Source organism: Amblyomma mixtum, chromosome 3 (genome assembly GCF_055824585.1).
Source record: "Amblyomma mixtum isolate Tamu chromosome 3, ASM5582458v1, whole genome shotgun sequence".
In the NCBI taxonomy this organism is placed as follows: domain Eukaryota; kingdom Metazoa; phylum Arthropoda; class Arachnida; order Ixodida; family Ixodidae; genus Amblyomma; species Amblyomma mixtum.
The window spans coordinates 157,655,961-157,671,686 of NC_143014.1; the positions used below are offsets into that span (position 1 = coordinate 157,655,961).

Genomic DNA, 15,726 nt, shown 5'->3' on the forward strand with positions numbered 1-15,726 from the left:
GTCATGCGTCCAACTGCAGCCGCGACTTCAGGGCGCTGGTTGTAAACGAAAATACACGGACGAAGCACGCCCACCTCATTTACCGCTCATGGCATCTGAGATGTAATGAATGTCTCGTTTTTCGCAGTTTTTCCCGCGCGCTTCTCTACCTATTCTTCTTTGCTTTTTTTTTTTCTCAGCGCGTCTAGTGCACACCGCAGCGTCGCGCGCTATGCCAAGCGATCAAACGCGCCGAGGGCTGCTGGCACGCGTCACGTCAAAAGAAGGCCGCTGCCCAATTTTTATGGCGATCGCGAAACGTGCTCCCAACGCCACGCGCTCAGCTCGCGCAGATCAGCCGCGTGCCGCCCGCGGCGACCCACGACCGCGGCTCAGCCTACGAGGCGGCGCCAGGGCCCGCTGCTTTCTTCTACGCCCGTCGCTCTACTAAACTTGCCCCTCACGGCGAGCGCAATCAGAGTGCGGTAATCAGGCATCCCGGTTCCGGCGGTTAAAGGCCCGCACGCTGGCGGGGGCGCACTTCAGGCTCCTACCAGAGTGTTGCCTCCTGTAGCCATATTCATTTCCGCGGCACGGCAAGCGACGGTCACGCACACGTTGTACGGCGTCAATCACGACGAGCGTATTGAACGCAGCGATCGAACGCTGAAACCGCGCGAGTGTACCGCCCGAGCGCCTTCGGTACGGCCTTCGGGCTGGGCGTAGCGAAAACCAAGAACGTCACGAAGCATTCTCTCCGGCGACCGCTTTAATCTGATGTAGCTTGCGCGTGGTCTTTTGCGAAATTCATCAACGGAAAAAAATATTTTCCTATCCTTCGATTAGTGCAACTGGCGTCGCACCGATGCCCGATCGGCAGCTGTTGGTCGGATATTCTGTTCGGCCGTGATTTGCACGTTTATCTTGTTCGAGATTTGGGTGCGCCGTTTTGCATGGTTCTCGAAATATTTAATTACGCTCAGTCGGACAACGTTAGGTCATAACAGGCGAAAGAACACTACGGGCCAATGGGCCAAGGTTGCACCGATAGCAGAGGCTATCGGGAAAAAAATAATAAATAAAAGCACGTGCGCAACCTCGTTGGAAGATAATAAAGGGCGGTTTATTGCGCCTGTGTTCACAATGTCTTATAAGGAAGGCAAGCGCAATGGCCTGCAACGTGGCAGTCTGGGTGCCAGAGCAAGAAAAAAAGCTCAGAAAAGAACGAACGTTGTGACCACGTGCTCTGACATCAGTTTTCTCAGCATTATTCTGGTTATTGAAGTTACTCTCCCGGGCAAGGTCTGACTATTTTGTTTTGTATCGAGCGTTCTCTTTATATTGCAATAAGTTACAATTAATACCTAAGATAAGACTCTTCGTTACACTAACGAGCTTAATTTGAGTCAGAACTTCAGGAGCACTTTTTCTTGCCCGTAAACACGAAAGGAGATCGCTGGTCTTATCCGCTACCTGAAGTACACACTGTCACCGTTATATGAGTATTTTGTTGCTCATCGAGTTCGGCGAAGACACGCGATCCCCCTTATTTCGGCCCCCGCCGCGGTGGCTCAGTGGTTATGGCACTCGTCTAACCCGAAAGACGCGGGTTCGATCCCGACCGCGGCGGCTGAATTTCGATGGAGGCGAAATTCTAGAGGCCCGTGTGCTGTGCGATGTCAGTGCACCTTAAAGAACCCCAGGTGGTCGAAATTTCCGGAGCCCTCCACTACGGCGTCCCTCATAGCCCGAGTCGCTTTGGGACGTTAAACCCCAATAAATCAATCAACCTTATTTCGGCCATCTCGCGCCAAAGACGGGCGCTTTTCGAAAGCGCGCGTCTATTGGCGCGAGATGGCCGAAATTTGTTGAGCCACGGCGCAGGAGGTAATTGAGTTTTAGAAATTCTACAATCTGATGTGACTGTTATTAGCGGCCGGCTACAAATCTCTGATTGTGACAAGGTTGGTTTGGTTTATGGAAGTTTAATGTCCCAAAGCGACTCAGGCTATGAGGGACGCCGTAGTGAAGGGCTCCGGAAATCTCGACCACCTGGGGATCCTTAACGTGCACTGACATCGCACAGTACACGGGCCTCTAGAATTTCGCCTCCATCGAAATTCGACCGCCACGGCCGGGATCGAACCCGCGTCTTTCGGGCCAGCAGCCGAGTGCCATAACCACTGAGCCACCGCGGCGGCTAAATTGTGACCAGGCGCCTAACTAATAGTTGAGGTCAAATATTAGAAATTAGTTAAGCAGCTTACTAGTTAAGAGATTCCCTTGTTTCCGAATGCATACCGACACTGGTATTATGCTAAGCCACATAAGCCATCTTTCTTCCCTAAAAAAGGCTTTTTTTATTATTGGTGGGCTTCCCTGAAATACTCGGTATAATGTCCCCTCTTCGACATGAGGACATCTTCTGGCGCGGCGCAACTTTCAGATCAGAATTTTCGCTTATTCAGCATGACTAAACTAATTGAATGATTTTTTTTTTACTTGATGCGCGATTTTTGACGGCTGAGGTACGCCGTAGCGGGGGATTGCGCATCAATTTCGGCCACCCAAGCTACTTTAAAGGGGCACTGAGGGCAACTCTACTCAGTTTTTATTCGCAGTAAAGAAACATTCTGTGGCGGTTCTTCCTGGCTGCGTTGACGTTTTTCCAGCAGAAAAAGACGCATTTATCGGCGAGAAACTAGGATTTAAAAATCTTCCCTCCAGTGGAATTAAAAATCAAACTCGTGACGTCCACACCGAAAAGGACGGATTTCCACCGTCTTGAAGTGAATGGTGGTGTAGCATAACTTGTGGGATCCGCGCAAAAAAAAAAAAAAAACAATTCAGGGGGCACTTTGACTGTCTAAAGTGCGTAGAGGCGAAAGCGTTTTCCGCACCACTTTGCCTATGTGACACTGATGACGTCACCACTGGATGACGTCACACATAAATAACGAGGAAGTAATGACAAATTACTAAGTAGTGGGTAATTACTTATTAATGACTAAATACTAATTACTTGCTATTTAATTACGCTTAAGCTTCGCCTTTAGGAGTGGAACGCGACAGCGTGTTGTAGCGCTGCCAGGCAGTCCACGGAACGCCACCACCCGTTCGGCGCGATGCCTTGCCCTTTGAACGCAACGCTTTTTGAGGAACGGAAATGACGCAGTAATTCTCTGTCATCTCGGTAGACACCCGCACCGTACAGGAAGGGAGGAAGTGGGAGTGAAAGAAGAAAGAGAAAGAGGGCCGTAATGAAGAAACTGAAAATTGTATTTGAGGAAAAGAAGTTACGCAGTAACTGTCTCACATATCTCGGTGGAGATATGTGACACATCTGCGGACACATCCAGCGACACGGCTGCCGACACGGCTGCCGACACGGCTGCTGACGACAGTATGAGGCATTAAAGGCTTTCGCCTTAAAAAAGAATCGGTGTAGATGCACGCATTTTACTTTGGAAATCAGCCATTGATGTCGACACCTGTATTTAGTTTTTCTTTCTAGTTTATAAAAGCTCCATTTTCGTTGAGAGTGGTCTCTTTTTAATGCTGTGAAAGAACGCACGGTACTCTATCGACACAGGCCAGCCTCAATTTGTCCTGAGTGTTCATTTAAAGCGCAGGACAATCTCTGTCACGGGCACTCTTTCACTGCGGCTGCTTGGAGTGCCACCACCGCGGTCGGGAACTGAATCCAGGGAACACTTGTTCAGGAACACAACGCCAAAGTCGCCAGCCTTAGTCTGGTAGTTAACCAGCCGTAATACTTCAGTATTAAGTTTCATTTCACGATTTATTAGCAGCTCAAGCTGAGATGTTTATAACTGCCTTTTGCATCCCACGCCCTTCTTATTCACTTGCACTACTCTTACATATTCTAGCTTGGTAATAGCGCCCTCAAGACACCATCCATGATTGTTATCGTCATACATTATTTGATATGCATACCTTAATTTTTACGGGTTCCACTGCGTTCTTCCCGGTTCATGGCTTGCGTTTCGCCTTTTGCGGATAGGGGTGTTTTTCTTAGTTCATATTCAGGCTGGCATTGACTTTCCAGCTCCATATCTGTCCTCAGTCTTCTACCGCAGCCGAGTGTAATTCTTGCATGTCGCTCTCACGTTACTTTGGACTATGGTGTAAATCTGCCGCCGCGGTGGCTCAGTGGCTATGGTGCTCGGCTGCTGTCCCAAAAGACGCGGGTTCGATCCCGGCCGCGGCAGCTGGAATTTCTTTGGAGGAGAAATTCTAGAGGCCCGTGTACTGTGCGATGTCAGCGCACGTTAAAGAACCCCAGGTGGTCGAAATTTCCGGAGCCCTTCACTACGGCGTCTCTCATAGCCTCAGTCGCTTTGGGACGTTAAACCCCATAAACCAACCTATGGTGTAAATCTATAATGTATTTAACACAGCCTACAGAGCAGTGATTATTCAAGCCTTATTGCAGTTTTTCACGAAACTGACACCACGCTGCGGCAACGCCGCGAACTAGTCTTGGAGGGATCGGTGCGCGAGGGACCCCGTCGTGTGTTTGGTTGCGTAAGTGGTTCGCCGGCACATTAATGCGTCGCTCCCGTAGTTTTGCTGTAAAAACATATGTTATGAGCGTTGTTACGTAGGTGTTAGCACAACAACGCAATATAAGAGCAGCTAAGTGGCATTTCGTTAGTCTTTTTGGTGCCAGCAGTACAGTGAGAGAGAAAACGGGGGAGTAGGAAGTGTCGTCGCTGTAGTGGAGTACTTGCAGGACCTTGACAGCATAGTTACCGAGCGCCCAGACTGTATATCTAAAAGTTGACTTACCAGGACTAGAAAGGCAAGTGTAAACGCAAGCCACTATTTGTCAGCGAACATTGCTTGGCACACATAATTAACAGGCACATTTCAAGCGTAATGAGTTTCGTGCACGATGTCTCTATAATGGAAAGCCTCATTACGGCATGCGTGTTGAGTGATATTGTGTTTTGCTATGCACGGGGGATGAGGGTTAATGTAACGATGTCGTTCAAATTCCATTTCATTCTGATTTTTTTCCGCTGCGATATATGCCCCATGCTCTCTCTGTCACAGGAATCAATTAGTCAGATGGGCGGACGATGAGAATCGAATAGAATCGGACATAGGGGCCATAGGGGACATAGGGGACATAGGGGACATAGGGGACATAGGATCATAGGGGCCTTACATTTAGGCGTCTCTCGTAGCCTCAGTCGCTTTGGGATGTTAAACCCCAATAAACCAAACTAAACCAAACATTTATTACGTAAGGCCACTGGTTACAAATTCCCTGCTTACAAATTAACCGCAAGCACAAGGCCCCGTAAATGGCTCCAAGAAACAGGGAGCCAAAAAAGGAGGCCTCATTGTTCGCGCTTTCAGCTCTCCGCACGATTAGAAGTCTACATCCATATTTAAAGTAGCACGCGGTTAATAAAATCTACGGGCATTAAAAGAGAAGGTAAAAGGATGCAGCTTTATTAGTTAAACTCAAGCTACAATGGCTGGCAAACTTTTCTAGCTTGTTTCACCCGCAAGCAGCGGGACAGTCACTGGTTCTTGCTTTGCTATAGTAAAATGCAAAATGTTTTGCTCCTAGTTATATCAGTCACCCGTTGTACAAGAGTATTCATATTCGATGTCACTTATCTTAAATTCTCTCCAAAGCGCGCGTCGATTGCCTACAGCTCTGTTTTCACTCCAGCCGTTTTCAAAAGCCAGACAGCAATTTCTTCCTTGTCTCTCAATCATTGCTTCCTCGAAAAAGAAGGCTGGTAGGGCCGCGCAAATAGTACTATTCTGAAACCGAATCTAATACGAATAGTGCAGTCAAAAACCGAATCGAATATGATTCGAATGATTGTTCGCCACTAGCGTAATTATTCGCACAAAACGATTATTCAGGCGGCACAGCGAAGCGCTAGCGGCGGTGCTACAACTTACACAGTTAAAGCTTTCGAAAGACGCTACACTGATCTCCACTAGGGGGCACACAAAACGAAGTTCGTATACTAACGTTGTGACCGACCATGTCATGCTGCGTATCGCGCTACCATAACGCCATCGGTCGTATTGGAAGCGTTTCTTTTAACACGACATCGTTAAGGCTCCCGTTCACGCGTCAACGTCACGCGTGGTTGTCTGGAATGAAAATAATTGAAAAGAGGACTTGTAATGTTAATTAACGGTCAGCGCATGTCTCAAACGACTTAAATTTCTAAGGCAATTAATTTTACGTAAAAAAATCGCTATAAATTTCAGTTGGGGTTCGTACCCACGACCCATAGTTCGCTAGAGAGGCTCGCTGAATGACTAAGCCACGTAGGCACATTTACTTAGCTGAGGTACAGGGCGGAAGGGGGGTGGGGGTGCTGATGTGCGTGCGTGCGTGCGTGCGTGCGTGCGTGCGTGTGCGTGTGCGTGTGCGTGCGTGCGTGTGTGTGTGTGTGTGTGTGTGTGTGTGTGTGTGTGTGTGTGTGTGTGTGTGTGTGTGTGTGTGTGTGTGTGTGTGTGTGTGTGTGTGTGTGTGTGTGTGTGTTGGCGTTTGAATCATGGTAATGTGGTAATTAGTAAACTAAAGACGTGCTAATTATAAATATACTAGATATAGTAAAATTATGAGCGTGAACTGTAGTGTGGAAGAGATGGAAGACAAGAATGAGGAAACTGTGTTTCACTAAATGTGCCAATGTGATCAAATAACAGTGACTGTGTATGAAGAGAAACAACTCATGGCAGCCATTAAAGCTATCGCGCAATGCCCTTAAAGGCGGCGCTTATGTGTCCCCCTAACTGTTTTTGAAGGTCGTCGGTGAATCTACGGCATGCCCTATTCGAGCTCCGTGCCTGTTATTTGAAAACTATTCGAAAACTTGAGAGAGGATTCGATTGGTTCCAAATAATTGTGAATTTGCACTGTTTGATTCATTCAGAGAATCGAATAGCTGAATATTCGATTCGCTATTCGAAAAGTTTGAATTATCGCACACCTCCACCAGCGTTTAGCTCACTCGAGGCTGCCAGCAACGGTGAGAAAGCGCGAGTTTAGTGTGAAATCATAAAACAATTAAGCGAAATTCTGCTTAGGCTGACCCGATAAAAAATCCTTGGTAACGCTCGAGGCTGGATCTCTTGAGGCACCCCTCTAGGTCGTGAAAATAGCGATTTGCTTCTTTCACCTCAAAACACGCCCCATGGGTCTTGATATTTAATAAGAATTACGCAGGCTTCGCCATCATCTCTATGTGCATTCCTCGTAGTAATTTTCCATAGCTCTCTTTCTTCTCCAATTGTCTTTCCCCAGTGCAGCGTAGCAGGTCAGATGACGAGCCTTCAGGCCGACATCTCTGCCCTTCTCTCAAATGAACGAATAAAGGGCTTGCACCGGAAAAGCTAAGACATTGTTGCTCAGTGCGAATAAGCACTGCTTCTTAGTTGTCACTTGCACGATTTGACTGTCGTGGAGAAGAGCACCAAAGAAGTAGCTCGAAGAAGAGAACAAAAGTTATCACATGGTTTCAACACCCCATACCTGTCCTGGCTGTCCATACCTGTCCATACCGGGCTGACCCCATACCAAGCCGTCTCACTATTAATTTCTCACAAACACGTGTAATGACGCGCTCACTTAAGCTGCAAATTCTTAAATATACTATACGGTGGAGCACTCTGGAAAAGAAAGACAGAAAAAAGTAGCGCGTTATTGATTACTTGCGGAATTTATAATCGTTTCTTGCGATTATCTTCATCTGGCTGCGTAAGGTGTATACAAGTCTTATTGTCGAAACCTTGGCTAGCGGACTGAGGCTCCCCCCATTGACCTTTGCTCATTTTGTAGATCAGTTGTGAAGGGTGTTCAATAAGGTCAGTTTCCTGTTATTTTTATGAAAGTAAAAGACGCTGCATTCAAATGATTGTTTACAAGGTCCACTTTCCCGGAAGTGCGTTTAGATTCAGTTCCCAAAAGACGCGACATACTTCCGTCTCTAGTGCTCTGTTCTCTGGACACGTCGTCGTAGAAGTGCGAGAGTGGCAGTTTTCCCTCACCCACCTCGCAGCGTGCTTCCCAAGGTGAAGGAACACTAGAGGAGTGCGCGTGCTTCGCGTCCGACGATGAGGTGACGTGTGCCGCTTAAGTCGTCAACAGTCGCCCGCATTTTTCTATGACGGCGTGTAGAGACTTGTGCACCACCGGTGGAACGGAATGCGTGTTGGCGCTGTACTATATAAGAAAAAGTACTGAGCTCCAGTGGAAGGGGTTATTGCTTACTATGATTTCAATGCAACGTCTCTGAACTGTGGAATTCATTAAAATTTTAGCGGCCAGAAGTCGAAACTTATTGAACACCATTCGATCAATGGCTTTGAACGCAGTTAATAAAAATGATTGTCTTCAGAATGTCAAAAGTTAAAATTCTGCTTTCGAAGAACCCTTACTCTTCTCTAGATGGGCTTGAGAAACCTGCGCTCATGAGCTGAAAAAAAGAAGGCTGCTAACGCCACAAGAAAACCAAGAAGAAAGAAACAATATGTTGGACACTAGCCAGTCATGTCGCCGCGTATTCTCCGTATACATAAAAGAGAACGAACAAGTGCTCTCCGCGTGGCATCTCATTTATAAGGCTCCGCCGCAGCGGCACGCTTTATTGCGCGAAAGTCCTTCGACATTGCAACCGCTTGTTTCTCTGCGTGCGAGACGCTAGGAGCAGCAGCGCCACACGGCGTAACACGCACCTCTCGTACAGGCAGCGTAGCCGCCACGGAGCAACCAACCTGCGGATGCAGATTGCGGAACGCGCATAATTGCAACGACAAAATTGACTTGCAAATGTCTCTGTTCTCGGTGGCGCAGATCGTTCGCAACCGCAACAAGACGTACCTCCTTTGCACGGCGGGGAGGCAAATTTAGGACCAGCTGCGCCGGAAAAGCGGCCGTGGAACACTCTCTCCCCGAGCTGACGTAAAATCCAACAATGCCCGCAACGCGACGTGCAGTGAGGGCGATCCTGGCGCGCGCGACTTCTAAAATGAGCAGCGTTATCGCGTGATGATGACGCTTCCTGCCGAAACCGCAACGGCGGTAAATACTTTTTCAAGCTGCGCTGGTCCGATGTGGTACGCTTCCTTTAACCTGCTACATATCCCTTCTTCATTGTTCTCTTTTTTATCTCTTTTCTCCCTTCATCGGATAAAGTGCAGTGAGCGCTCGCACTGCGCCGCCAGAGTAAATGAGGAAACTATGCTGATTACGCTCGCAAGGCGCCGTGGAAACAAGTTATGTTCGCATGCCGATTACGACAAAATTGCCCCTGTCACGGAGATAACATATACAGTTATGTCGATGTGCATTGCACTGCCTAAAGTTTGTTCAACTCTCCTCTTCGATAGTACGCACCAACGGAAGCTTTCTTAGCCGTTTTTTTTTCTTTTGTCTTTTCTGCCGATCTTTCTCTCCTTTCACTTTTTTGCTGCATGGAAATCATTGCAATATGAGCTCGGCCACGTATCGAGTCACATTATGGTGTACCGGGCTCTGACATTCTACATATTTCGCTCGATCTAGCGCGTCCTTCCTCGAAAGCGCACTACGGCCTTTTAGCTTTTTCGCTGATCAACTTTAGCACAGGTTACACTTCTTCCGGCATGCCCGGCACCTATTCAGCGGAGAAAAACGGTATACTAACGCACACGGTTGACCGCTTTTATGGGTGTCTACCGGCTTAGACCTGAAGTGGAAGCGGCATGTATGTGCAGTAGTAGACAAAAGTTTACAGGATGTGGATTTGCATAAAAAGTTAATCTATTTCTTCGTGGTCAGGCAAGCCGGTTCACTGAAAAACCTAGAAGCTTGAGGAGACATCATGTAGAAGAACTTCGATCTGGGTTAGACGGTGCATACTACTTGACACGCGAATCAATGGCGCTATACAAAGACGAGCACTTGCCCTGTCCTGCGTCGTTCTTTCGTTGCGTTCGTCTTTGCACGCGCTATTGTTTCCTGCCTCAAGTTGAAAAGGCAAACATGCGCCATTCGATAGAATGGATACCGGTTGACTGGGTAGCCAGTGAACGCAGCCGTATGTTTTTAGCGAATACACACCTTTAAAACTTTTGTCCATGACTATACCTACGCTCGCCATGGGCAGCGCGAATGTTGTACATATCCATTTATGCTCCAATAACGACGTCCTGCCCGTCACTGCATGGTTCTCAACCCACCGTCTCAGCATCACTCAGGCATCTCAGATGGAGGTAATCATTTTGCTACTTAATAAAAACGTCTGACACTATATCATTTTTAGGTTTGTTTATGGGGTTTAACGTCCCAAAGCGACTAAGGCTACGAGAGACGCCGTAGTGGAGGGCTCCGGAAATTTCGACCTCCTGGGGTTCTTTAACGTGCACTGACATCGCACAGTACACGGGCCTCTAGAATTTCTCCTCCAAAGAAATTCAACCGCCGCGGCCGGGATCGAACCCGCGTCTTTCGGGTCAGCAGCCAAGCACCATAACCACTGAGCCACCGCGGCGGCCACACTATATAATTTTATCCATAATAACAAATATGACCACTTCGCACACATAATGTCGGACATCCTGTTCGCTGGTGTGTGGGAAGCTGGAAGGCGTCTCAGCATACTGTTCTCATTCATTGCCGCTCTTTTTCCTTTTTTCCCCTTAGTTCCCCTCCCTAAGTGTAGGGTAGCCTACTGGGCATCGCCTGGTTAACCTCCCTGCCTTTCCGCCCATTTCTCTCTCTCTCTCTCTCTCTCTATTCTGTATATAATCGGGATTTCTGACTCAAGATGAAAGCGATGTCAGAGTTCATGTGACTCGAACAGGTACACTCAGTACACTGAGTGAAAACAAAATTAATGAAATATCAGTGGCCGCAAATGTTTCCTCCTCAAAAGAAATGGCAAAGGTCCTACGTGACCGTTCCCCGCGACCGTTCCCCGGTGACGGCTTGTAGCCACGGCTCCTCTCATTTTTTGGCAAGTAAAGTACGCTTAGAAACTGTTCGACACTCGTTCGAGGAGCTCAAAAACAACTCTATTTGTGCCTTGCGTTTCCTTCCTTCCTAACATACGTAGAAACAAGCGGTTAGGTAGATATTGTTGCGAGTAGGCATGCAGAGTGACACTGCGAAGGCGCACACCGACATTGTGAGTTATACGCCTCGTGCATAATATTAAATGTTTTAATGCCTCTTCGTTTATCACAGACCACGGTCATTCGCTTTCACGCATCGTGACGACGTACGTGCTTAGATACGGAATGAAAACAGGAAGATCAGCGTAATGTCAAAAAAAAAAAAAAGCAGTGCGTGAGAGATCTTACAGTAATATTTGTTTACAAAACTGAACTGTAACAGTCAGTGAATTTGAATTTGTTAAGCAATAAAAACCGTATGCGTATTCGCACAGCAACGAGTTTTCATGTAACCACCGCATATTAAAGCCGCACTAACAACATGTTTCGGCATTTTCCACTGTGTCCCTGTGAGGAACAATGGAACTGCGCAAAACATCAACACCGTGCTAGAAGACATCGTATGAGCAGCTGGAGTGAGCTGTTAACTTATGCGATGTTTTCCAGCATGGCATATGTTTTGACGTATTGGCGACGAAAGAAGAAAAAAATATATTAGCAACTCGTTCAGAAAACACAGGTGCGCCATCCGGTTTAAACTTATGCGCCGCTATTACAAAATCAGACAAGCACGTGCTTGACACTTTCAAGCAAGTTGGCCTGGCGCCGTCTTGGAAATTGTCACGACACTGCGCGCGACGAAAGGCATCAGCGAAGTGCACACAATCGTTGCTAGGCTAGACCATCCACTCTCCGCGCCCACTCTAACCACGCGTGTGAAGACTGAACACGAAGTTGCTCTGCGTCCACGGCTCACCCACAATAAAAATGCGCTCTGCGAAACAGAACTACCTGCCTTCGGCACCTAGCGCACAGAGATGCAGTGCCCTTGCTAATCCGTAAAGTTTAAATAATAGCGATAAAAATGCAGTTTGTGAACTACAATCTGCGAAAAATTTGATGAGGTCGTTTGCACGAAACGCATGAGAAATGTTAATAAAACTTGGAAATGACAGATCTGTCATGAGGGCGGCCTGCTGCTCCGCGAGAAACAAAGCACTTTAGCTGGAGAGAGCGGCTACAAGTCGCCAAACATGGAAAGAACAGGGCAGTAGAAGAAAAGAACAGCGCAGTGAACCGCGGGCGTGTTTAGGCCTTGTTGAAGGGCGGATCGAGAAGAATCCTGGCAAACTCACGAGTCGAAATTGAGTAGGCAGACTTCAGACGAGTGGGATCAGGAATTATGTGTTTGAAACAGCAACAAAAAACAAAACATCGATCACGTTACTTCCAATCAACCGTAAGAATTCTCACAAATGTACTCTAGCGTACGCCGACAACTACCTTCAAAATACACTTGTGATGCATACTCGCACGCTTGTCATGCAGTTCACAAAAGAAGGTTTCATATAAAAATTTTATGATTGGATGTTTGTAAACATTGAGATTCCTTCACAGTTTTTTTTTTTTTGAATGCGGAGCATTTCCACATGGTTTCTTCAGAGGTCATATCTCCTTTCTTTCTATTGCACACAGCAAGGCAGCTCGAATGCAAAGAACGTTTGCAAGCTCACAGTTATGACAGGACCAAGAGCTGGCAAACTTTCGATGCATACATTCCTATTCCTTCAAATGCGCACAGTGTAAGTCTACAGAACTATCCAAGTAAAAACAGCTGTTAGGTGACGGACTTCAGCAGGCTTACGTCGGCCCCACCTTGAAACCCATCACTTCCAAGCACCGCATCAAAGCAGTGCCACGAGCTGCGCGAGTTCTTTCTCACAAGAGTCCTTACGGCTCACTAAGCCATAACAGCTCGTGAGCAGAACCGATGAATCCTGCCGAACGGCGTGCACTACGCTGTAGTCGTGCACCAACGTGTGCCTTAGGCCCCGGCGCCCTATGGCTTCGCGTGTCAGTAAATGACGCGAACCTCGCAACGGGGCAAGTGCAGAAGATGATGGTCCACTCACGCAATGTCCTCGAGGCGGATGCCCTTGAGCCTGGTGTGCAGCAGGGCGCAGGTCTTGTGGTCTGTGGTGGTGACGGCTCTGCGTCGGCCCAGCGTCACACCTGCCGGCAGTTCGGTGGAAAGCCGCGACGGGGCGCGCCGGCGCCGCGACGTGCGAGGCGACGGGGCCGCGGGTGCCGCAGCGGTCACCGCTAGGCTGCTCGACCCACCGGGCGGAGCGCATGTCGATCGCTGCTGCGCATGACAAAGACACACGGGAAAGGTGGTCAGCGTGCATTAAACCAGCACAATGCATCGTGAAAGCAGCAGTGTTGCTTCCTAAGTAGTCTTAGTGCAACCTTGGCTTTATGAAGTTTGGGGGCCCAGCACCTTGTTCAGTTCTAGTAGATACTACTTAGGAAGCGTTTCATCCAGTGACAATGCGAAGGCGCTTTAAGTTGTGGTGGAAGCAACCTATATAGCGTAACGCGCCATAAAACACACTTCTGCGACATTAAACGAAATTACGTTTCCAAATGCACAGCCTGTACAAACAAACTTATGTAGACAAATATGTGAAGTAGCCAATATGTTACAAAACATCACTCCGTACTGGCAATGCGGTACGCTCAAAGAAAGCAGGTCAATTGACAGCCAGTCTGGTCACGCTTCCTCTAAAGCGGTTCCATTGCCATATGTTTGTCTAAAGTGGATAAATTATCGAAGATATCACAGTACTACCGCAGCTTCCAACAGTAAGCTAGACTTCCGCGCAGTCCATGGTACCATGACTGAATGCATGGCGCATCTCCACAGCACACTTTACCACGTCCATCACACTACAATCGCCTTTTTAAGCGTGTAAGGTCTGCTGCTTTCTTTAGCGAGCAAATATTCAAAGCTTTCCTCGCTACCTTTTAGCACTTCTGCTTCGCTCTGGAGTGAGCTTTGGAATTAAACCAGTGAGCTATGCCAATCTTAAGCACTCATCGGCCTAGAGATAGGGAGGAAAGAAAAGGAAATGCGAAGAAATTAACCTGATGAGAATAAAAGTTGGCTGCGCTTCATTTAGGGGAAGGGATGAAAAGAGGAATAGAGAAGAGAAGATGATCGTCAAGGACGGGCGCGAGAGGCGTGCGGCACTGTCACATGCGACATTTAAGAAGCGAGGATCAGCCTAGCAAGCATCGAGTAGCGACCATCCCCATGCGGTCACCATTCGAAGATTTTGTACTTCGACAGCGGACGAGTATCAAAGCGGTTAAGTGCACAGCCTGTCACTTGGCACTGAGTCTTGGCATAGCATAGCTTCACCGAAGGCAGGCACAAAGTATACCATCGACCGACTCGTCCCAGCCAGGCGTCAAAGGTAGGGCCGGTCAGCAGTTGCTTTGTGCAATAATAATAAAAAAAGATCGGTTAAGCTGATCGTATGGCTTATCTTGGTTTAAACTCGGCGACAGGAGACGCCCAACCATGCAGTCACTTATGAAACGCCAAAACGGGCCTGTGAGGCGCCTAAACGTGCGTGTAGCCGCGTTTATATGAATGCAACAACTGGCGCATCGCTTCACACCAACTTTTTAGCGCATGGGATTCATTCAAACAGAAGTAACGCGATGCGCTCGGCGCTGCAGCAAAGTATTGGCTTTATCCCCATGTTATTACAAAAATTTGCGAAAAGGCGTGCAAGTCCTGCTTGTAACTCGCGTTTAAGTATTGAGCCGAAGTCCATGAGAACAGGTGTAAAACGGGTTCTGATAAGATAACTCCACAATCAGAGAAAGTTTTTTATTCGCATTTTCGTGAGTTAGCAACGTAAAGCCACAAAAACGCCGAGCGATGGCTGGGGAGCCGCGTCAGCTGTGTCACGAGGGCTCCGTAAAAGAACTTACACCATAAAAAGTTTCCATAGCCAGACTCTCGTTAATGTGAAGAGCGACTGTTGTATTAAATCGAACACACTAGCTAGCACTTGTTTTGCATTCAAAAACAGGCAAAGGTAGAAAGTTCAGTAGACGTTAGCCGCGTCCTGGCGGTCCCGAAGCCGCGTTAAGACGGTTGGAATTCTGTGTTAGCAGGACTCTTGTTGACGAGTTATGCAGCCGTTCTGTTCTTTTTTGCTAAACTTTCGGCCACTGAAATTTCATTACTCACCACGTGATTATTTGCAGTGTAACGTTAATCAAAGAAATCATGTCCCTCTGGCACCTGGGGTGAGATGAAGTTTCTAAGGTCAAAATCTCTCACATTCTGCCACGAGCAGAGCACATCGTGGCAACAAGTGGGCTAAATCGCAGTCGCAACGCTGTAAAGTTTTACGAGCTCTGTGCCGTCCAAATACAGCATGTGTGCTTGAACAACTTCTTTCTATCAGACTTAATCCGCTCCTTGTCTCAAATTCCGTCATTAAGAGCTATACTAGGGCAAGGCGCCGCGTGACTTAATCTAAAAGGTTTTAATTGTCTCCATTATTTGCATCCCTTAATGCTAAAATTCTATTTGGATATCATTGTGCGCATTCGAAAGTCACTCTACTACTAGGTAAAAGAGAGTTTAACTCAATGGAGATGCAATAGACACGAAGGATGCAAGAAATAAGAAATAACAGGGACAAAAGAGCAGCGCGGAGAATTTCCGGTCTGTTCTCGACCCTGTGCCTCAATGTTGCACCTCTATCATTATGCCACTGGGGCAGG

General features: G+C 47.6%; 1 protein-coding gene across 13 annotated transcripts in view; it reads right to left on the reverse strand.

The window, feature by feature from the left end:
• LOC149352481 (voltage-dependent calcium channel type A subunit alpha-1-like) overlaps positions 1–15,726 on the reverse strand; it is a 501,434-nt gene that overhangs the window by 257,117 nt on the left and 228,591 nt on the right. For 12 of the 13 annotated variants that reach the window (XM_089581672.1, XM_089581660.1, XM_089581669.1 and 9 more), the window contains one exon: positions 13,050–13,282. In XM_089581672.1, the coding sequence (XP_089437798.1) occupies positions 13,050–13,282 (233 nt within the window). The remainder of the gene's footprint in view (positions 1–13,049; positions 13,283–15,726) is intronic. The other variant, XM_089581661.1, reaches the window with a different exon arrangement.